The 22,128-nt window shown below is 47.4% G+C and overlaps 1 protein-coding gene across 1 annotated transcript; it reads left to right on the top strand.

The window, feature by feature from the left end:
* Positions 1-2,608: 2,608 nt before the first annotated feature.
* Il12a (interleukin 12A) lies at positions 2,609-9,164 on the top strand. Its single transcript, XM_038348232.1, has 7 exons — positions 2,609-2,727; positions 3,180-3,313; positions 5,333-5,446; positions 6,292-6,333; positions 6,408-6,449; positions 6,540-6,683; positions 8,858-9,164. Exons 1-7 carry the CDS (start codon positions 2,712-2,714, stop codon positions 9,011-9,013), a joined length of 648 nt encoding a protein of 215 aa, XP_038204160.1. The 5' UTR covers positions 2,609-2,711; the 3' UTR covers positions 9,014-9,164.
* The last annotated feature ends 12,964 nt before the right edge of the window (positions 9,165-22,128 follow it).

The raw sequence follows: 22,128 nt of genomic DNA, 5'->3' as shown, positions 1-22,128 counted from the left end.
GTGCTCACTGCTACCGAGATATACTGTCAGCCCTCTTTTAAAAAATGATCCTAGTCTTGAGATAGGCTCTCATTTAATTGCCCAGGGTGGCTTGCCACTCTGTAGCCAGGCAGGCCTTCAACTTGTGCCTCAGCCTCACAAGCAGCTGGAATTACAGGCCTGTACCACCAGCTCAACTTATATCAAATGTTAAATCGATGGTCTTGTCTTTTTATTTCCAGCATGAAATTCTTTCATTTGTTTGTTTTTCTTTCCTTATAGCATTGGCTAATATTTCCAATACAGTCATATATAATCTTTATTATATATATACATAATAAAGTATGTATATATATATATTACTTGTATACTTGTATATAAAGTAATATAGAAGAAAGTAAAGTAAAAACACCATAAAAAGTTTGACCCAAGTATGCAGAGAGTAAGTGCCCATGGAGCGCCCATCCTTGAATGGGACATTGTATCACAGCCTTTACTGCAAACCTTAATTAGGGACCATGGAGGAAGAGAGAGTGGAAAATCCTGAAAGGCAGAGGCCAGGGAAGACTGAGGAGAGACGGTATCTTCTGGACACTATAGGACTGCTAAGAAACGTGTGGAAGCTGTGGTCTACCTTCCAAGGCCTTTGTAGGATCACCGCAGTCAACAATCCAAGATGGAGCCGGCAGGGGCTCAGGGGCCCCCACCCCTAGCTGAGGGGCTGTGACAGTTGATGACTTCTTTAGGAGGGAGATTCAGTTGTATTTTTTTTCTTCAAAGACATGGCCTCTGGTTAGTTGACTATGCTCCCATGGATGACCACACACTTATGTGTGTACAAATAGCACAAATTAAACTCAGAGGGTTATTTAAAAAAAAAATAAATTAGGACATGAACATTGGAAGGGAGCAGAAGGTAAGTAGCGGATCTAGAAGTTAAGGGAGGCGTGGGAGATGGATATGGCAAAATATATTGTATGCGTGCATGAATTCTACCAGAAGTTTTTAAAAGTTGTGTTAAAAAAAAAAAGCATGGGTCAGGAACTGTATCTGGTGGCCAAGAAGCCACACTGAACAGAGGCTCTGGGCTCATCTGAGCAGGGGGAATTACTCTTCCCTAAGAGGTGTGCCTTCTTGGAAAGGAACAGCTCCATTGGGACGAACTTGACTTCATTTCCATTTTCAGAGTCGCTAATGTCACCTTAACCTTCTAGACACAAGCACAGCTTCACATAAACTACTATAACCCCTTTGGTTCTGGCCATTTATTGTCCCTTCTCCCCAGTTCACAGCCACAGGGACCTTACAGATCCTAGCTGCTATGCCTTGTTACCCCCTTTCAGGGGGCCCACCCTGCTGAGCGCTCACAGCCTGCCACCTCACAATAAGCTCCTCTGTCCAGGTTTCTGTGGACCTCAGAAGGAAAAAGCGCACATCCTTCTCTCTTGGGCTCTCAGTGGCTTCTTACTGTTGAAATGATTGTCTCTAGAGGAGGTGGACTCTGACAGCTCCTGCCCTAGGGGCTGGGGGCAGTCAGACACATAACTGGCCTGATGACCAAGCAGGCCTTCCTCTCTCTGCACACCCAGTGAGACTCACTTAGGGTAGAAATGAGTGAAGCCCCACGGGGACCTCCTACCCCAAACCTCCAAAATACTTGTCAGTGCAAGCTCCAAACTCACACCACTGCTGGGTTGTTATCCACACCCATGCAGCCTGGGGTGTTATCAAGCCTTAACCTGTTGCCCTGCTGGGAATCCCTTCTTCTCACCTCGGTTCTCCATCTTGAATGGGGCCATGGTGTAGTCCTAGCCTAGCATCTATTCCCTTGGATCTGAGTTGGACCCTTGGCATCTGGCCCCTATATTGCTGCTGAAGGAATCTTCCCATCATGCAAATCCAAGGTTATCCCTCTGCTAAAACTCTAGAAAGGCGAAGGATGCCATCCCCAACCTGAGCGATGGCCTATCTACACTGGCAGATCACAACTGGCAGCATTCCCTGTTCACATCTTCCCTTTTCGCCCATTGTGTTGATTTCCCGTTTTCAGGACTAGCTCAGAATCCATCCCACATCAGTCATGGAGAAGCCTCCCTGCAGATCCGGGAGGCGCAGAAGCCCTTGCCGCCTCCTAGGCTCCCGCAGAGCGATAGGCTTGCTCTCTCCGGGCCTTTTCTCCCTGGATGCTGTGTAGTAAGCTGCCAGAACTGAGTTCTAAGTGGTATATAGCCACACCGGTTTTGTCCCTTTTTATGTTTAATGCGGGACACTTTTGCAAAACAAATCGAGTCAGACTCAGTGTCCACGGTGGAGACAAGTGAGTGGCGTTTGCTTCTTCGGAGGGGGCGCTGGGCAGCGTGCTGTGCAGGGCATCTAGACCCAGGGGGTTGTGGGGCGGGACAGACCCGCTGCAGAACGAGAGCGGCGACTCGACTCGCGGGACCGCGGGACGATTTCGCTTTCGCTCTGAGTGCGGTGGGGTGGGAGGCGGTCCCGGAACCTAGCAGACGGGCACTCCGAGAGTTAATTCGAAAGCGCCACCCGCCCCCTGGGGACGATCTACGCACGTGTCCTTGAGAAGCTCATGTAGAGACAGAGAGAGAAAGCAAGAGACGCCGTCCTGGGAAAGTCCTGCTGGGTCTCCAGACAATTATAAAAATGTGTCCCCCGGGGTTAGTGTTCCAACAGCCTCACCTCCAGCATCCAGCTGCTTCTCTCACTGCCAGTCCAGCATGTGTCCTTCGCGTTGTAAGTAGCCCAGGGCCGGGGACCTGGGTGATAGAATCTGGGAAGGTGACCCGGGAAGGAGCAGGCAGGAGCCCTGGATCCGCTAAGGGAGCAATTGCAGGCCAGGGGAAAGAACACGGGAAGGAGGGTTTTGCTAGATTCCCGCTGCACCTGGCATGGTCTCTTCATTACAAAACAGGCCCGGCCCGTTATGCCCATTTCACGGAAGAAAACCAAGGGCACGGTCTTGGAGATAGAGTAAGGAAAACGCAGATCTCGTCCAGTCCCCAAACAAGATTTGGGGAGTCTTGCTCGTTCTGACAGCCCTGAGGAAGGGGTTAAAACATAAATGGAGGGAGGTCAATACCCAGAAGAAATGATTGGAAGAGATGGCCAGAATGGCGGAAGACAGAGGCAGACCAAACCAGGTTGACAAGCTCTATCTATTCCCCCCGCCCCAATTTCCCTTTCAGGCCTCCTGTTTTTGGCTACCCTTCTCCTCCTAATCCACTTCAGCTTGGCCAGGGCCACACCTGTCTCCCGTCCTGCCAAGTGTCTTGACCACTCCCAAAACCTGCTGAATACCACCAAACACATGCTGGAGAAGGTGAGTTTCTTGAGTCCTCCTAGCTTTGAGGCTACCTTGTGGAAAAGATCCCTAACCCATCCGGTATCTGCTGGGGACCCCCGCAGTTCATGGGTAGCTGGCAAGAGCGGTAGAGGAAACTTCCAGCCTCCCAGATAGCATCTATCGGAAACTGTATCTCTAGAGGAAGAAAGGGTGCTAATAAATTGTAACAGCATCAGTTTGGACTCTGTCTTTACAGAGGAAAGCGGCTACTCACCTTGCCCCTCACAGCCTGCCTGCCTGTATGGCATTGGGTTGGACGCTCCCTGCTTTCTGCTTCACTGCAGGTTGAATAGAGAGACAGTCACTAGGTGCAATCTCTGCTTCACGAGCTTTAAAGATGAATTAGATCTCCTAATTAGATCTCTTGCTGCTCATCCAGGGATGCAGCTCCTTGTTGGATGCACTCATCACAGGGAGGAATGTGGCATCCGGTGTTGTGTCTGACCTTCGTTTTTTGGGGGCAAAAGTGATCTGGTCTTATTTCTAGCTCTGTTTGTTTTTCTCAGGTTTCCTATTTGAACACACCGTATTCTTTTCTGTTGTAAAATCGCTGGCGCTTTCTCTCAGTGTTGCTTACTAAGCTACAGCAAACGATAATGTGTTTGGGACATTCTGGAGCTACTAAGGCTGTGGCTTGGTGGTAGAGTTCTTACTATTATGGATGAGGACCCGTGTTCCAACCCCAGCAGGGCGTTCACTCATGAACACATAGGAATGGAGGAGGGAGGGCGGGGAGAGGGAAAGGAGAAGAGAGGGAGACTCCTTCCTTCTTTCTGCTGTGTTTTAAAATCTTGAGGAACTTCTAGCTTGTTCCCTTATGATGATGCCAATAAGAGCTCCCTTCCACAAAGCCTTTTTGAAGAGTTCTTTCCTTCTCTCTGGTCTTTCGTGTGCCGCCAATTGTCCCTCACCACCCAAACAACCGTAATTACATGGGGGATTCCAGGCAGGAGACATGGCTCAGTGGTTAAAAGTGATGGCTGCTCTTCCAGGTGGAACTGAGTTCAATTCCTGCCATTCCCATGGTGGCTCATAACCATCTGTAACTCTAGTCCTAGGGAGTCTGTCATTTTCTGGGCCTCTGTGGGCATTGTGCACACAGGCAGAACACTTGTACACATGAAACTTTAAGATTAAGGAAGAATCTTAAGGGGGGCTCCCTCAGGAAGGCCTGCCCAGATGAGTGACTGTTTTCCTCAGGTGAGGTTTGGCATGGAGGCGTTGGAGAAGTTCAACGTTGACTAGACGCTCCCGGGAAAAGCCCGCTGTGCTAGCCCCAGACAATTGTGCTGTCCATCAAGACACTGCAGAATTCAGTCTTTTCTCAGTTTGGGTTACTATTGCTATCAAGTCGAACTTGGACTCCAGTAGGGCCGATCACTATCCCTTCTTTCTCACTTCCCTAGTTCCATAGTGGAGTGGGAAGATTATCTCAACCTTCAGTCAGAAAGCTGTTGACGTCTTAATCTATTGTGTAATTCTGTTCCTCGATGTTTCCCAACCCACCGGGGGGGGGGGGGGGGGCGGGGGTAAGACAAGGTCCCTGTGTACTGTAAATTAAAACTCAACCAGTCTTTAGGGCTTGCAAGTTTGTTCCGGCCATCAAGCTGTGACTTTAACACTTCCCCTTTAGAAGTTAGCCTTGAAAAAGATAAGCATACAGCACAACTGCTTGGCAAAAGGAAAAACAACAGGATTCACCAGAAGCAAGCCTCACAGTGTGGTGCTGAGGCTGATTAGCACAGCTGGCTGCAGCGTTCACAGGGTGAAAACAATGTCCTGCTAGCAGACAGCCTAGGCAAAAGGGAAGGGGAGGGAGAGGATGTACTTAGTCTGTTCTCATGTTATGAAATGTATCCATTTCCTACAGTTCAAAGAGATGAAGATTCGGGGTGGCCAGCTCCGGTCCTGCTGGTACCCTGGGACGCTAACTTCAGAGGGAGTCAGCTATCTTGTTCAGAGTATCTCCTCAGCTTCTCTTGATGGTTTTCACAGGCCACAAAAACTTTGAAAGATTATTCCTGCTCTGCTGAAGACATTGATCATGAAGACATCACAGTGGACCAAACCAGCACACTGCAGGCCTGCCTACCACTGGAACTTGCCAAGGTATGGAGAGATCTTTCCCGCAGAAATCATGCAACACAATTAAGAATTGTGCATCAAATGTAAGCGGTCTCCAAACATTAACACATAGCTACCAAAAGTGAGGTTTTTGAAAAAAAAGTCACAATAATATGAAGGCTTCCACAAGCTGAAGTGCATACTCAATAGCTATGAGTTGGGTGTGGTGGTATATACCTTTAATTCCGGCATCTGATGGGTAGAGCAGGCTAATCTGTGTTAAATTAGAGGCCAGTCTGGTGTACATAGTGAGTTCAGGCCAGCCAGGGCAACACAATAAGATCTGGAAAGAAAAAAATGGGGCTGGTGATGCTGTTAGTAAAGTGCTCACTGCATAGGAGCAAGGACCTAAGTTCAGATCCCCAGCACCATGTAAGAGCTGGGTGTGATGGTTCCACATGGCCTCAGTGCCAGGGTAGGCAGAGAGAGACAGGAGGATACCCAGGGCTGATGGGCCAGCAAGTCTGGCTGAACCGTGAGTTTCAGGTTCAGTGAGAGACCCTGTATCAGAAAAAAAAAAAATAAGATGGAAAAATCACTGAGAAAGATGCCAAAGGTAGTCCTCTAGCCTCCACCTGCACACACACCTGCACACGCACCTGCACACACACATACCTGTGAACACTCATGCACACACATACTTGCACACACACATACCTGTGCACACTCATGCACACATGAATTCCTACACACAGTTGCACAAAAGTCATTATTTTGTGCAACTGAATTTTGTTATGCTTCTTGCTGTAATGAAAAGTTAGTTTGAGATAAACGATCAGAGAGTTTTATACTAAAACTTAATATCCTCAGTGTATATTTTTTCCCTCTAGAACGAGAGTTGTCTGGCTTCTAGAGAGACTTCTTCCATAACAGTAAGTAATCAAACTAAAGGTTCCTTCCCCACAACCGATTCATAATACTGATGCCGGCTTATTCTTTCCTCTAGAGAGGGAGCTGCCTGCCCCCACAAAACTCTTCTCTGATGATGGTAAGATACAGCACTTTCCTCAAAGGCAGCAGTGGGATGTAGTTCTAACTCATTCCAATGGTTTCCTTCCCATTTGGTCCCTTCACCTAGACCCTGTGCCTCAGTGGCATCTATGAGGACTTGAAGATGTACCGGGCAGAGTTCAAGGCCATCAATGCGGAGCTTTTGGATCACAATCAGAAGCAGATTGTTCTGGATGAGAATATGCTGACAGCCATTGATGAGCTGGTGCAGGTAAGATGACCTCTTATCAGCGCTGGCTCTTTCTCATGTTGAAGAGAGGTCCTTGAGGAGATGCGATAAAATCAGCTCCTCTTGGGTCAGGAGAGACCTGGACATGCCCCCTCCCCCATCAAAAGCCTTGCAAGGTTACATCTGCTAAAACCCTCTACAGTCAGGGCAAATGCAAGCAGCCTTCTACTTGTTGACCTCATGCTATGCACTGGTCTCTTTGCAAATGGTTTTTCTCATGCCATCCCCACAACAAGCAAAAGTGACGTTTATCCAAGATCACACAGTCTGCAAGAGGCAGAACTAGGATGCCCTGCAAAAGAGAGTGGTTTTTTTTTAATCCTTTTTTCTCTTAAGGGTCCAAGATTAGGCCTGGAGAGACAGTCTAGTGATTGACAGCATTAGCTAAATAACTATGAGGGCTTGAGTTTGGCTGGGAGAACGTATGTAGTCTTGAACAGGGTGTGGTCTTGAACTGGCCTAGAGCCTCCGAGAGTGGACACAGGAGGATTAATGAGGCTTTCCTGCTCCAAGCCTAGCCACGAAAACTCCAGGTTCAGGGAGAGACCCTGCCTCAAAGGAATAAGATGGAGAGCAGCACAGGACCCCCTTCTCTGGCTTCTGCTTGTTGTAGGCACAGATTATATATCTGTTACATGTGCATATGAGTGTGTGCATATAACACGCAAACATATGCATGCATACATGTTGTTTTTTTAAAAATGCTGACTGGACAATCAAAGGGCTGCACACGTATCAAAACATTACTAGGGAAGACAAGAGGGTTATAATATTGAAACAAAATGTAAACAAAATGAAAAGCCATCTATTATCTAGGAAAATGCACAGTGTTACTCATTTGTGGGCACTTGCTGCATGATGGTAGCACAAAGCATAGAACTATGCACATAAGAGGGGTGAGCGCCTTGGTACTGGGGCATGAGATGAAAATATATTCAGAAGTCACTGAAAAGCAACTGATTTCTTTTTCCTTTCATACATACTGTCTTTGTTATGGTTTCTATGTCTTTGACAAAGCACCATGACCAAAAGCAGGTTGGGGAGGAAAGGGTTTATTTCTTCTTGTAGTTTGTTGAGAGTCCATCATCCAGAGCAATCGAGGCAGGAACAGACGCTGAGGCTGTAGAGGAGCACTGGGTACTAGCTCGCTCACCTTCTTACAGCACCCAAGAACACCAGCCTAGAGTGAGCTGGCTCCTCCCACGTCAGTCATCAATTGAGAGTGATCACAGGTTTGCCCACAGGCCAGCCTGGTGGAGGTGGTTTTCCCAGTTCATGTCCTCCTTCTCCAAAACGACTCTAGCTTGTGTCGAGTTAACATAAACTCACTATCACAGTATACGTTGCCAGATAACTCATTTGAAAGACAGCAACATGTATACAGGTGTCAAACAATCTACCATCCACAGAGTCATAATTGCTACTGCATACGCCAGACCAGAAGTCAAGTGATTTGAGTGGGAGACAGGGGGCTCCTAGGAACTAGACAGCTGTGCCCACAGAGCTGATGCCTGTTTTTCCTGTTTGAAAATGGGGTGACTTCACACACCCCACCTCTCTCTTGGGATTCTCAGGAGCAAACAAGAATATCAAGCTTCATATAGACATAAGTTCTTATTCTGTGTCACCAGATCAAAAGAGGAACTGGGAATGTATCAGAGGTAGAGTGTTCGTCTACTAAGTCAAAAGGAACAAATGGGAAACACGCTGCTGGTTTCGCTAACACAAATAGCATTTCTACCTCCAACAGGTCTGCTACTGATAGAGAGCTCTAATCAATAGAGCTCCCCCCAGCTCCCTCTTCTCAAAGGACTTGAATTCTTAACACAACCTAAACAACTTAGCTAGCTGCTGCTGCAGAGGCCACCTCACAATAGACTCTTACCTTCCATGAGACAAGCACTAAAAATGACTTTTCTGAGCCCTTCGGGGGGTCTTTTGGAGCTCATTCAAGACCTCCGTGTGCTTGCAAGAGAGCATTTCTTCCCTCGGTCCCTGCAGGAGCATCACACCAGGGGTAGATGTGGGGTGGGTCTAAGAGCGTATGCAGGACCAGGCTGCAGGCTCTGGACTGTGCATTGGCTTCATCTGTTTGGGCAGACGAAGGTTTCCATTCTTGAAATTGTAGATATGTGACGCTTGGTATTTCTTTGTAGTCTCTGAATCTCAATGGTGAGCCTCTGCCCCAGACGCCTTCCCCGGAAGGAGCAGACCCGTACAGGGTGAAGATGAAGCTCTGCATTCTCCTCCACGCTTTCCACATCCGCACCGTGACCATCAGCAGAGTGATGAGCTATCTGAATTCCTCCTGAAAAGCGCAAGCCCCTCCCCCTTCATGCCCTTCTTACAGACATATGAACCAATGAAATTTTAATAACAGGCAGGTAAAGAATCAGGAAGTCTTGGCCTGTCTAAACATAAGCTTCTGTCGTAGTCTCATAGCCCCGTGGAGGTGGCACACCTCAGTCATGTCTCTCCTATTTACTATGCACATTGTTTGTAAGTGCTCATGAAAATCTTGTTAAGGAGAGAGAAAAATGTCATCTCTGAATAGTCAGCAGTAGAGCAAGAACTGATAAGCTATTATTTTTTTTTAACCTAAGTGTTTATGAGAACACTCATCACCACTTATTTAAAAATATTTATTATTATATTTTATGTTCATGAAAGTATATGAGCTTATTTATATTTATTTATGTCCTATTTATTATAATATTCCTTGTCAAATGAATTTGAAATGTTCAGTTATTATGTGGGTCCAATAAAGTGATGCAAGCAGTTCACACATGTCCTTGGAGTGTTCATTCATTTATTTAAACAGAATCTCACTGTGTAGACTAGGCTGGCCCCAGCTCACGGAGGTCAGACAGCCTCAGCCTTCTGGATGCTGGGGCCAAGCCTGCGCACCACTACGCCTGTCTAACTGGAGTAATTAAATGGTCCAAGATACATTGCAGGGAAACTGTTAGCTTGTTCTCTATTGCTGTGAGAAGTAACGCCATGACCAAGAACAACTTGAGCGGAGGGGTTATTCCATTTTACAGCTTACAGTCCAGAACTGAGGGCAGGAACCTGGAGGCAGGGGCTGATCCCGAGAGGATGGGAGGGAGCTGCTTACCAGCTTGCTCTCCATGGCTTGCTCAGCTTCCTTTCCTATACAACTCAGAACCACCAGCCCGACTTTGGCACTGCCCACAGAGTGCCATGCCCCGCTCCATCAATCACTAATTAAGAAAACACCCCACAGACTTGCCGGCCAGCCAACTTGGTGGAGACATTTTCTCAGTTCAGGTTCTGGCTTTCCAGATGTCTCTAGTTTGTGTCAACTTGACAAAAAGACTAACCAGCGCAAAAATTCTGATGAAATTCGAGCAAAATGGCCTTACAAAGACGGCCACAATTGGGCAGGGGAGTTGACTCAGAGCAAAGTGTTCCTCTCACATGTGTGACAACCAAGGTCCAATCCCCAGCACTCAGGTAAATGTTGCGTGGCCCTGACAGATCACCTGTAATCCCAGTGCTCAGAGACAGGAGCAGCAGAGCAAGCTGGATGCCTGACGAGCCAAATGATAAGCTCTAGGTACTGCGAGAGACTATGGCTCAGTGTGTGGAGAGTGGCCAAGGAAGATCCAACCTCTCGCCTCCTCACCCATGTGCATCCACACACCCATGCCTCCACACACTTCTGAACACATGACACAAACACAAACCACAGATACAAACATGGAAAAAAAATGGCCATAGTTTCACCTCTGGAAGGCAACCAAAGGCAAAAGCAATAGCTTGTAGTACTTTGGGAGTCTCTTGGGTACTAATTTTTTTTTAAATACTGATTATCCATGTTGGAGAGAATGTGAATATAGACACACTCTTTTACTTTGCTAGTACAAGTGAATTGTACTTTGTCACCATCTTTCATGAATGAAATTTGACAATACTTACTCAGAATCTTCAAGTGTTTAGACCTGTGACCCTCCTCAATCCTCTGGAATCATTAACTAGCTGTATACATGTGTATGAATGTGTTTAATGCAGGATTTCTCATAGCGAATTGCCTGAAAATGAACTAACTTTCACAAAACCAGATGAATTAATTAATAAACTCCAAGTTCTCTGTTGCTGTGTGTGGCTCATGCTGTCTACTTGCCGGGCCTAGGCTCACCTAGGATGCAAGCCTGTTGTCGTTCCTGTAATGAATTCTCTAGATCACATCATCTCCTGGGCCTGTCTTTGAGGGGATTGGCTGGATTAAATTCTCCTTTGGTCATATCTCTGAAACACTATCTAGATTAGGCTAATTAAAGGAGGAAGATCTATCCTGAGTACACGATTCACTGCTCCAAGGGCTGGGGTCCCAGGACTCTCCACAAAGGGGATGGTCAGCCATGTCCAAGCCTTCATCCCTGTGCTCCTCCTGACCTGGGACACAGGGTGACCTACCTCTTCAAGCTTCCATTGTCCTGGCTTCCCATAATGACGCCATGTACCCTCAAACTGTGAACCCAGATGAACCTCTCCTCAAGATGTAGAGTAGTTTATTGTAGCCACCAGAAAAGCAACTCATAAAGTATGTAACAAACCCTAAAAAAAAGGGGGGAGGGAAATGGTCATAGTATTCTGACTCATTTCCAAGTCACTTTAATCTTGTTTTCCCGGGAAAATGGGGCAGGCCTCAGTACTCAAGTGCTTGTGTGAATTATGATTTTTAAGAATTACTTTACTATTTTTGTTCAACATTTGAGTCTCAGAGTAAAACACGCGAATATGTTCTCCCTGACAACCACAGGCCACGACCTGCTGTGACTTAAACAAATACATTATCGTACTCTTCAACTTGGAAAAAAGCGCACCTCGGGGCTCTCTAAATTATTCTAATTCTTGCAACCCTTTGGGCTCTCAGAGGGACGTCCTTTTTAAATTACAAACAGAAAAGCTCTCTACTTGCCTAAATTATACAGCCATGCTTTCCTGGGCCCCACGTGTAATTGCCTTCCTTTGGCTTAAGACATGTCTTCCTTCTGGTCTCAGTATTAATTCCGTCTTTTAAGCCGTGTGAATTTGCAGAGTCCCACAGCAGAATCCCACATCATTTGGTCCTGGGATAACCATGCTCCTTCTTAGACATGGGCTCCTCCCAGGCAGGGACTCCTCCCAGGCAGGGTCTCCTCCCAGGCAGGGACTCACTCCTCCCAGGCAGGGGCTTCTCCCAGGCAGGGGCTCCTCCCAGGCAAAAGACTCCTCCCAGGCTGGGGCTCCTCCCAGGCAATGGGCTCCCCTTAGGCAAGTGCTCCTCCCAGGTAGGGGGTCTTCCCAGGCAGGGACTCCTTCCTTTGAGTTGTGCTGGTCAGAGTCAGCATTTTAATCTGAGAAGATTCTCAAGGGTTTTGGAATTACTGGCTACTCCTTGCTGAGATATTTCCATGCTATGGATGAAGGCCCAGGTTTAATCCCAGCACCAGGGTGTAGATGTAACATCAGATAGTGCATTTGCGGAGCCTTAAGCTTCACGTGCTGGCCAACTGTGTTTACTAGGGTGTGTATGGAGCCTCGGACAACCATCCCTGGATAGAAGGAGCCTGAGGCTGGAAGTTCTCATGGTGCGAAGGTGGTGAATGCATGTTAGTACCAGTTAACCCAAGCACAGGTCTCCAAAATACCTTTCTCTCCCCATATTAAAGACACAGCAAGTCAAGGGAACACATGTGCACACACACAACCATGCAGTCACCACAGTGACCAAGGCCTCTGTCCTGCTTTGCTTCCCGGGAGAAACCTGGCATAGAAGGTGTCACATTACTTATATTTTTGTGCCTTTAGCACCTGGCACTCGAAGACAGGAGCCAGATATGAATGCTCCAGGGGCTTCTGCATGCTTCTCGTTTCTTTTTCCAAACAAAGTAGAATCAACACAGTCTTTGTTCTTCATAAATTATTTCCAATTACCAAAAGCAAAGGTTAAGATTAAAAATGCATATGCTTGCTTCCTTTGAAATAACTGTGCATACTATAACACCCAAGGTGCATAAGTAGGCCTCCTTATTAAGTCAAAATAATTTTAATATCTGGTTTGGGGTTAAGTGGTTACCAGATTTTAAAAATACTTCTCTGCTAGCAGAGGCGACCACACGGGTGAATGTGGTTTCCTTTCTGTTAGGCTGTAGGAGGTTTAGAAACACATCCTGGGTTGGGCTGGAAGTTCAGTTGGTGGAGTATTTGTCTAGCATTCATGAGGACATGAAATCCCCAGCAGTCTTAGAAGTTTCAGGGAATTGGCTCCATTGCTCGGGAGCCCCTTTATGGGGAGGCAGAACCATGGCCCGGAGCAGAGGTGGAGCAAAGTGGGGTTCCTCCAACTATGCTCCCAAAAATGTCGCCAGCAGGCAACCAAGCCTGAGCACATGGCTTCCCATCCAAATCGTAACACCAAGTCAACATTGGATGCTCTGCTTTCCACACTGCTCCTGACAGAGGCAGCTCCAGGTCCCAAAGGATTCCTGGTACTCACCCCCACCCCTACCTCAGTGACCACCTGCACGGCAACTCCACGTCTGAATGTTTTTTTCAGTACATGTTCTAGGCAGGTCTGATTTTCGATCATGTTTTAAATGCAAGATGCACCCACAAAAGCTTGGATGTTTGAGCACTTGTTCCCCAACTACTGGCACTGTCTTAAAAGAGTTGTGGACATTTTAAGAGATGAGGTCTGGTTGGTAGAAGCAGGCCACTGGGTGCAGACTTTTAGGATTATAGTTCAGCCAGCTAATGCCAGCTTGAGCCCTCTATATCCTGTCTGTAGCCACGATGCAACCAGCTGCATCACATCCCAGGGTCACCGCCATGGTCCTCTCAAGAGACGCTTGAATTTCCCCGAGAGACCAGCACATCCCAGTTCTTCAATGCAAGAGAATTATTCCAGCAGCTCCAGCTGGATGAAGCTTCCATATGCAAACGCCAGAGGGCAGCAGACCTTGGCTGCTGTTCTGGAAAAGAACTTGGCTTTTCAGGAAGAGGACAGTCATTCTGCTTGAAAACACACTCTGAAAACAAGTCCCTTGACTTTCGTTTGTTTCTTGTTTTCTTTTCTCTGTTGCAGGGGATTGCTGAAGGCTTCCAACACGCTAGGCAATTGTTCCACCACGAAACTTGGAATCAGTTTCAGAATACAGGGCTACAGCCTGTAATGGTGAGGACAGCATGCGGGGTATGGCAGTGTGAGCAGTTCTAAGCCTCAGCAGTAAGGGACCTGAGAGATGGAGGCCAGGACTTAGGGCTCACCTTTTCCCATTTTTATTCAGCCCATGAGACAGTGCTGTCCACATTCAGAGTGTATCTTCCTCTCTCAAACCTCTGTGGAAGGGGGCTGGAGAGATGGCTCAGTGGTTAGGAGCACTGGCTGCTCTTCCAGAGGTCCTGAGTTCAATTCCCAGCAACCACATGGTGGTTCACAACCATCTGTAATGAGATCTGGCACCCTCCTCTGGTGTGCGGGCATACATGGTGGCAGAATGTTGCATACATAATAAATAAATAAAACTTAAAAAAAAAACTCTGTGGAAGCACCTTCATGGAGACAGCCAGAGGTGCGTCTCCTAGGTCATTCTAAATGCCTTCACGTTGAAAATCTAACCACACATGGCTGAAACCTGCTGTGACTTCTAGTGTAACCTATTGGCACATTTAGACACTTCTGCCTTTTTAGAGTAGAAAAAGAGCAAATGGAGTTCCAGTAAGAGCCTCTGGCCAAGAGAATCTGAGAAGAAACTCGGTGTTTCTTAATCACATAAGCAGTAAGTAAGTAAAGGGTTGAATTGGTTTGAGCTCAGGATAACATTATGACACACACACACACACACACACACACACACACACACACGCACGCACGCACGCACGCACGAGGAGAGAGGAGGGAGAGATGGGGAGAGGGAAAGGGAGGGAGAGATGAGGGAGAGGGAGGGAGGTGAGCTTAGAAACAAAGGAAGGAACCCTGTGGTCTGGATTGAATCCAGAACAATTGTGGTCCTTACTGGTTTTCTGGACTGGTAAGGCATTATCTGAGCTTCACTGGCGCCTCCCTGTGACCTCCCCAAGCCCTGCTTCAGTGCCTGGAGATCAGAAGGCTTAGTCTATACTAGCTGGTCTATACTAGCTGGTCTATACTAGCTGGGTCTCTAGATTGCCACCATCTGCCATTTACTGAGACTTCTTGCCTGCCTAGAATTTGACTAGCATCTGCTTCCGCCACTCTCAACAGAGGGCAAAGGGGATTTTGCGCTCCTGGGGCAGATGGGGACAGAGGCTTTGAAGCCAAATAAGCCCTTGCTGAGGTCACCTGAACTGGAATTCCAGCTCTTCCTCTAACTGCGCATGAGTCACCTGTATTGGCCGGTGACAGGCACGGTGGCAGCCCTGCGCTTACCACTGCATTTGCATAATTCTCTGAACTCAGGCTTGTGAGCGAGCAGCCAACACTTTCCATATTAGAAAGTGGCTGTTCCCTCAGACGCACCTTGATTTCGAGTAAGCGGTTAATTCAGATCGTTTCCTGCTCACCTTCCAGGGCGCAGACGGCGTCTTTCAAGCAGTTATCAGAAGGTTGGGCAGGAGCAGCACACTGCTCCTTACCTTGCCTCAAATTCTGTGTCCTCAATGAACATATTATAACATCTTGTGAATTCCGTCCAGTGACCCGGCTGGATGAAAGCTCTCTTTATCCACTCTCCGCAGCCTCCCAGCAGGGACACGAACTACGTACCTGCTCAAGCATTTATTCTGCGTAAGAATGAATGAGGGTTTTCCTAGTTCCTCTCGCTTATAACAAAATACACTCTCCTTATTTAAGAAGTACACGTTAACCACCTTTAAGCTAAACCTACATATCCAAAAGCTCATTGCCTCGTAACAGTTTTTAAAGACTGAACCGCATGTCCCTTCATGTGATATACTAATTAGGAAAGTGTGCTGGCTCATTTATGTCAACTTGATAGCAGCTTGAGTTGTCGGGGGGGGGGGGAGAGCCTCAGCTGAGAAAATGCCCCCAGAAGAGTGAGGGGTAGACAAGTCTCTAGGGCATATTCCTAAATAGTGAATGCTGGGAGAGTGCCCAACCCATTGTGGGTGGGGCCATCAGGCTGAGCTGGTGGTGGCGCACGCCTTTAATCCCAGCACTCGGGAGGCAGAGGCAGGAGGATCTCTGTGAGTTCGAGGCCAGCCTGGTCTACAAGAGCTAGTTCCAGGACAGGCTCTAGAAACTACAAGGAAACCCTGTCTCGAAAAACAAACAAACAAACAAAAAAAAAAAATCCAGGCAGTCAAAGTACTTTATGTGGCTCAGTATTCAGCTTTGCCGTGCCCAGCTCCATGTACCTTTGTGAACTCCAACCTAAGGCAGCGCTCACTCCAGTGCTCACAATGAAGACAGAACAAGCTCCGGTGCCCGCTGTGCCATTTCCCAGCACTGGGGAAGAACACATTCATCAGAAACCTCCGGGATGGTTAAGAGCTGTTTGTATCTCATTTGCGGTATTCAGGGATCTCCCGGAAACAGCAGCGTGTTCTTGGAAGAACCTGTGTCCTGCCAGCGCCAGCTGTTGGTCCATAGAAAACAGGGCCCTCTTTCTACCCTTTCCACTTCGCCTGTGTGGTCCTGCTGAACGTGGTACGGGAAAGCCTCTTGCAGCGAAGGTTAAGTAAAGCACCCCGAATCTTCGTAAGCATCACTGATGGCGGATCCCATCACCACATTCCATCCTAACATCTGGACTGGAGTCTCCCTCCCCCCCCCTCCCCTTCCCCTTTAATCTGCTCTAGGGTCTGGAGTCTAGACTGAAGGATGACGCTAATGATGCCACCTAGTGTCTTCCTGGTGTACGGCTAGTCAGCCTTCTGACTTGAAATGTTCATTTTTTAAATGAATTCAAGGTTTTTTTTTTTTTTTTTTTTTGAGTCTCTTAAGGGCATAAGTACTCGGGCCGTCTAAAGCCTCGCATGTCATGTCCTGAATCTAAACGATTAACGAGATCTCAGTGTGATCCTGTTAACAGTGAACCCTGGCTCTGCTTCTCAGCCCTCTGCAGTGCTGTGCTGAGTTTAAAATGACCGGAGTATTGACTGGATATCTCAACGATGTTCTTAAAAACACCTCAATAACAAATAGTACAAGCTAATGATTTCTAGTGTTTTATACCAAGGCAGTGTGGGCAAGAATTCGCAAGAACCTATTACATGTCTGTTGAGGAACAATACAGAAAGAGTCCAAAGGCCCCAAACTTAAAGAAATAAAATCGGGGGCGTATCTCAGAGGCAGGCGGATGACTGCTACCACTTGCCAGATGAGACGGAAATCATTAAAATAAAAATCATTTCATTCCTCTACCTGCACAGCCGAGGATGGAAGAGTCATAGGAGCCTTTGTCTTTGGTGGTGTTAGCATCCTCCACACTAAGACAATGTGCTTGCACAGGTCTCTCTGGATACTTCCATGGGTTTTAACACCACTTTCTCCATTTGAATCTAGCCTCTCTTTGACCGGATGTCTGTGTTTAGCACACCTTTGCACATCCCTTGAAGGAAGAGCCTAAAGCCATGGTGAGTCATATCAACTGGCCATTGTCTTATCCCAGAAAGACACAGAAGACACAAACATCTCATAACACAGGAACTCACTTCAAATGTTTCTACAAAGTTAAACTGTTCGTTCGGCTTGGTGGCACACCAAGTCCTAGCCCTTGGTCTACTGAGGGAGGGTAGTCACGAGTTCAAGGCCATCTCAGGCTATGTAGTGTCTTAAAAACGATTAAATCGGGCCAGAGTGTGGCTCAGTGATAAGAACACGTGCTTGAAAGTGTGAGAACCTGAGTTCAAATCCCCCGCACCCTTGTAACAGACAGTCATGGCTACAAGTGCCTGTAACCCCTGCATTGTGGAACAGATATGGATGGTACCTAGGCTACCAGCCAGCGAGTCCCAGCGATCCTCCTGCCTCCACCCCTTACAGTGCTGAGGTTACAAGTGCATGTGACCACACTGAGCTTTTCATGTGAGTTTTAGAGACTCACACTCAGGCCACGCTTGGGCAGCTCTCTTGCCTGCCGAGACAGCGCTCCAGCCCCCAAACTGGTTTCTTGAACTGAAATGTGTCGCTGGTTTTTCTAACTGGCACTTGTTGTCTTCTGGCAGGCGACTGGGTTCATGGTGGACAGAATGGGACCATTTCGAAATGCCTTAGTAGTAGCTGCCAGGCACAGGCAGGGCAAGGGCATTTTGAGGCCGAGGTTTTGAGAGCTAGGAGCAATCAGCCATATATCTAAAAACCACTAGATGGCGTGAGTCACCCTTTCAAGCTCCCGTTTTAACAGGGCTTGAAAAAAGTTGCTTTAACTGCAGAGAATTATGGGGCACTATGTAATAATCTGAAATGTGCATACAATGCAAAGTGACCATATAAGGAGAATCAACATTTCCGTCTTGTTAAACTTGTCGATTTTTTTTTTTATTAACACAACAGCTGTGAATATTTGTGGGGCATGTTGCTGCGAGCTAGCTATGTCGGTAACATAGATGAATGCTCTCACCTCTTCCCGTGTGAGGCTTATTTAAAAGCAGTGAATCCGTGGGCTATGTCCAGGCTTTAAGTCTCTGGGAGTTGTTCTCTCATGGTACTAGTGGCCATTGAAAACATGGGTTCTGTATTCCCACCAGCCTTAATTACCCACATTAACTCTTAGATCACACATCATGTTTACATGGTGACATACAGGTCACAGAATGGCTTTAAAGAAAGGTTACAGTGGCTGGTGGCAGTGGGGCTAGAAAACACCTTGCTGAAACAAGGGCATAAAGACACCACAGAGAGCTGCCGGAGGTGGGGAGAGGACATAGCGGAACTATGCCTGCTCGCTTAAAATTAACTTTCAAAAAAAGATATTAAGGAACCCATGCTCGGAGCATAAGGAGCCAGCTGGCTAAGACAGAGAAACTGAGTGCTCAATCTCCAGAACACCATTTCTTAAGATGCACCCTGAGGACCAGAGTGGAAACTGTGTCCTCGGGTCTTGCGAAGACCGTTCCTGGGCTCACTGAGTCCGACTCTCTGAGGGATGCGGGAAGAGATGGGAAAAATACAGTGTTTGAACTTAGAGGCGTTTACAAGATTCATGTTCAAGTCTGCAAGGGCCATTTTACCAAGGCAGAGACCTGGGCTCAGAAAGGTTAATTAACTACCTCATGATCACACAGCTTGAATACGGATGATAAGTGTTTCCCCACAGGCCACTAACAGTTCCTGCCCTGTCTGCTCTTCAGCGCCCGTCACTCCAACCCTGGTAGCTTGGTTCAGTCACCTTCCCAGCGGAACTTGTTACACAGACCCCTCCACATAGCATTTCTCAAGCTTCGTGGTTCTAGAAAATGCATTTTGTCTCTAGGTCCTCTGGCTCTTTAATCCTGTTTAAGTTCCTGTTCAAAAGGTGTAGAGGGAGTTTGAGCCTGAAACTGGGAAATGCTTCAAAATCAAAGACTTACAGGGCCTCAGTGAAAAATAACCCAGCCACTGCAACATTTGCCTCCTGTGATATAGTTACCACACTTGTTAATTTTATTAAACCAATTATATGAGTGTAGCGCCCGCCTGTACTATGTGACAGTATAGTACTACTCCTGTATTGTGGCGCCTGCACTACAGGACCATTCCCGAGCCTCGGGCAAGGGGCTGGAGATTGAAACACACAAAGACACACAGAGACAGCACAGACAGACACACACCTCTCGTCACTGGTAAAGAAGCCCTTTATTGAATAGCACCACAGAGGCTTCTATACCCAACACAGTCAGATGGGCCAGCAGGTGAAAAACCTCACCTCCTGATCCTTAATCAAGGACAAGTCAACACAGGCTCAGGAAGCAGAGCTGGACACAGCTTTCAGGAGCTCAAATCAGAAGGGCCAAGTAAAGGTCACTAGCAGGGGAGAGCAGCTGGAGGCCAGAACTCCAAATGGTCCCAACACATGAGTATGCACTAAGCCAATCTTATACCAAAGATGCCCACTTAAAACCCAGATCTGAGTCCCTTCCTACAGAGGCCCTTAAAGCCCAGAGGCCCAGTACTGGCTATTAGCTACTTTGTCTCCAGGCTTCACAGGAAGCAACATTAAAGGAAGACGGTTTACCTTTCCTTGCTGTTTACAACGCTGGACAATTCATGGAAGTGCAAAGTGTGGTGGCCAGATCCTGGGGGCCCCTGCTCACACGTGGTTCTCGCCCTGCCCCCTCCGTGTTTCTTATACCCAGCAGCCACGCACATGGAACAGTGGCCCCCATATTCAGGACAGGTGAATCCTGAAGTCTCGTGAAACGCCCTCACAGACCCTCTCAGAGGGCTCTTTTCCAGTCTAAGTCTAGGCAGCTTGGTCACGAGGCTGACCTTTATCTTCCCTGTGAGGTAGGGGAGAAAGATATGCTTCTGGTGAACCAGGCAGCTCCCTGCTTGAAATCTGGCTCCAAGGAGGAGGAGCATGCAGGAAGGCGGCAGTCACCAACAGCCAAGAGCAGGAAGCCACTTGTCCCCGCAGTTTTTAGGTCCTTCAATGGTTTCTTTTTTTTCTTTTGCCTTTCCACAGGGATTGGTCTGTGACTCAATCTTTAGGGGGCACCCATCCCAAGTGAAGAAGCCTGGACGTTTACTTCCAGACTCAAATACCATATGAGTGTCACAAAGACTGGCTTCCTATGGCTACAAAGGCTCCTCATCTAAGGCTGAATATCTTCCTGCAAGGCACAATTCTTGGGACAGACATTGATTCCAGAGACGAACACCCAGACACTGTAAGTTCTTAGACATGGGTACATCTGCCAATAAACATTCCTCTCTGGGAGTAATGGGGTGCTGTTGCACCTGCACCCCTACATTTGGAAGCCACCTCTTTGCATGAAGTTTGACTTGACCCTGAAGATAAGACTCTAGGTTGATTTCTGAGGTACAAAAGGCCCTATAACCCTCAAACATGCCCTAACCACCACCCCTACCTTCGCTTTACCAGACCTAAGAAAACCTTTCTCCCTCCTTTCCTGCTTAGAAATAAAGACATAGCGTTGACTTGGGGGCTTGCCATTCACCCAGTAGCTTCCCTGTTAAAATCTTTAGACCCAGTAGCTTAGGGGTGACCGCCATGTCTTCCAGCTTTGGCTTCAGTTACCCTGTTGGGCAAAGACGCCTCCAAGCCAATGTTGGACAAGCGATCACTGTGTGTACGCTGTGTGTAAATCACACTGGGTGTTAAATACATTTGACTTGATAGCTTTTCTAACACCTGCAACCACAAACAACAGATCCTCCTCACAGAAGCCCAAACTCAACTTCTGGCTTCATCAAATCCTAAACCTTGCTGCCTCGCCGTCAGACCCAAGTTCCTCTTTCTCACTCCAACAATCCCGCCTAAAACTCACCAGGAAGTATCAGACCAGATCTTTGTGACATTCGTTTCCCTGGTCCTGAGGCTACTTGGTTCACTGACAGCAGAAGATACACCATGGATGAAGTCTGGCTGTCAAAGCAATTGTCAGCCGTATGGAGGCTACCAGATCTGGCCTCCTGCCAGACAACACCACCACATCACCACAGGAAGCTGGAGTTGTCTACCTCACCCATGGCCTTCAGCTAGGGCCAAATGTGAGGCTTAAAGTTCTACACTGACAGTCTCTGCTTCCCACATGGCTCGTGCCCATGCCTCCATTTAGAATGAAAGGGTAACTGCTAACAACATGAATGCCACTCTCAAATATGCCCCTGAAATCATAACTCTGCTGGAGGCTATCAAACTTGCAAACTTGCTTTGCAAAGTTTACCAAAACCAAGAAGACCAGTGGTGCTTGAGGAACGGACGCACCACGGGATCTGGGTGGCTCGATTGGATGACTGGGCCCTGGACTAAGTGAGAGACGGTCTTAGCACCGGCATGCTTGTATCAGCTCATTGTGCTCTGATTGGGTTGTGGGTGAGATGCGTCTCTAACCCCTATAACTTTAACTATGAGCCAAACTTAAGTCGATTTTCTTGGGGTATGTAAACACAACAACAGAAAAGAAATTAGGACACTTTCATGCCAGGACACTAGGAAAAGGTTCAGGGTGATTTAGCCAACGTTTACTCACAACCCAGAAGGTTGGTTAAGAGGACCACGTAATCCATCCTTACTCTGTCCTCTTCCCAATGAAGATTCTCAACAGCCCGCACCAGTATAGATGTCTGAGAGCTAGGTGCTCCTGTCAGAGAGGAGATATACATTCACACACCAAAAATTCAGCAAAGAGATGGCTCAACTGGTAAAGTGCATGCTGGAAAAGAATGAGCATCTAATGCTGGTCTCCAGAACCACATTTTTAAAAGCGGGGTGTGGTAGTGCACACTTGCAATCATAGTGCTGGGGAAGCAGAA

The sequence above is a fragment of the Arvicola amphibius genome, chromosome 11 (assembly GCF_903992535.2).
Source record: "Arvicola amphibius chromosome 11, mArvAmp1.2, whole genome shotgun sequence".
NCBI classification, from domain to species: Eukaryota; Metazoa; Chordata; class Mammalia; order Rodentia; family Cricetidae; genus Arvicola; species Arvicola amphibius.
This window is presented reverse-complemented; position numbering and strand designations above follow the sequence as displayed.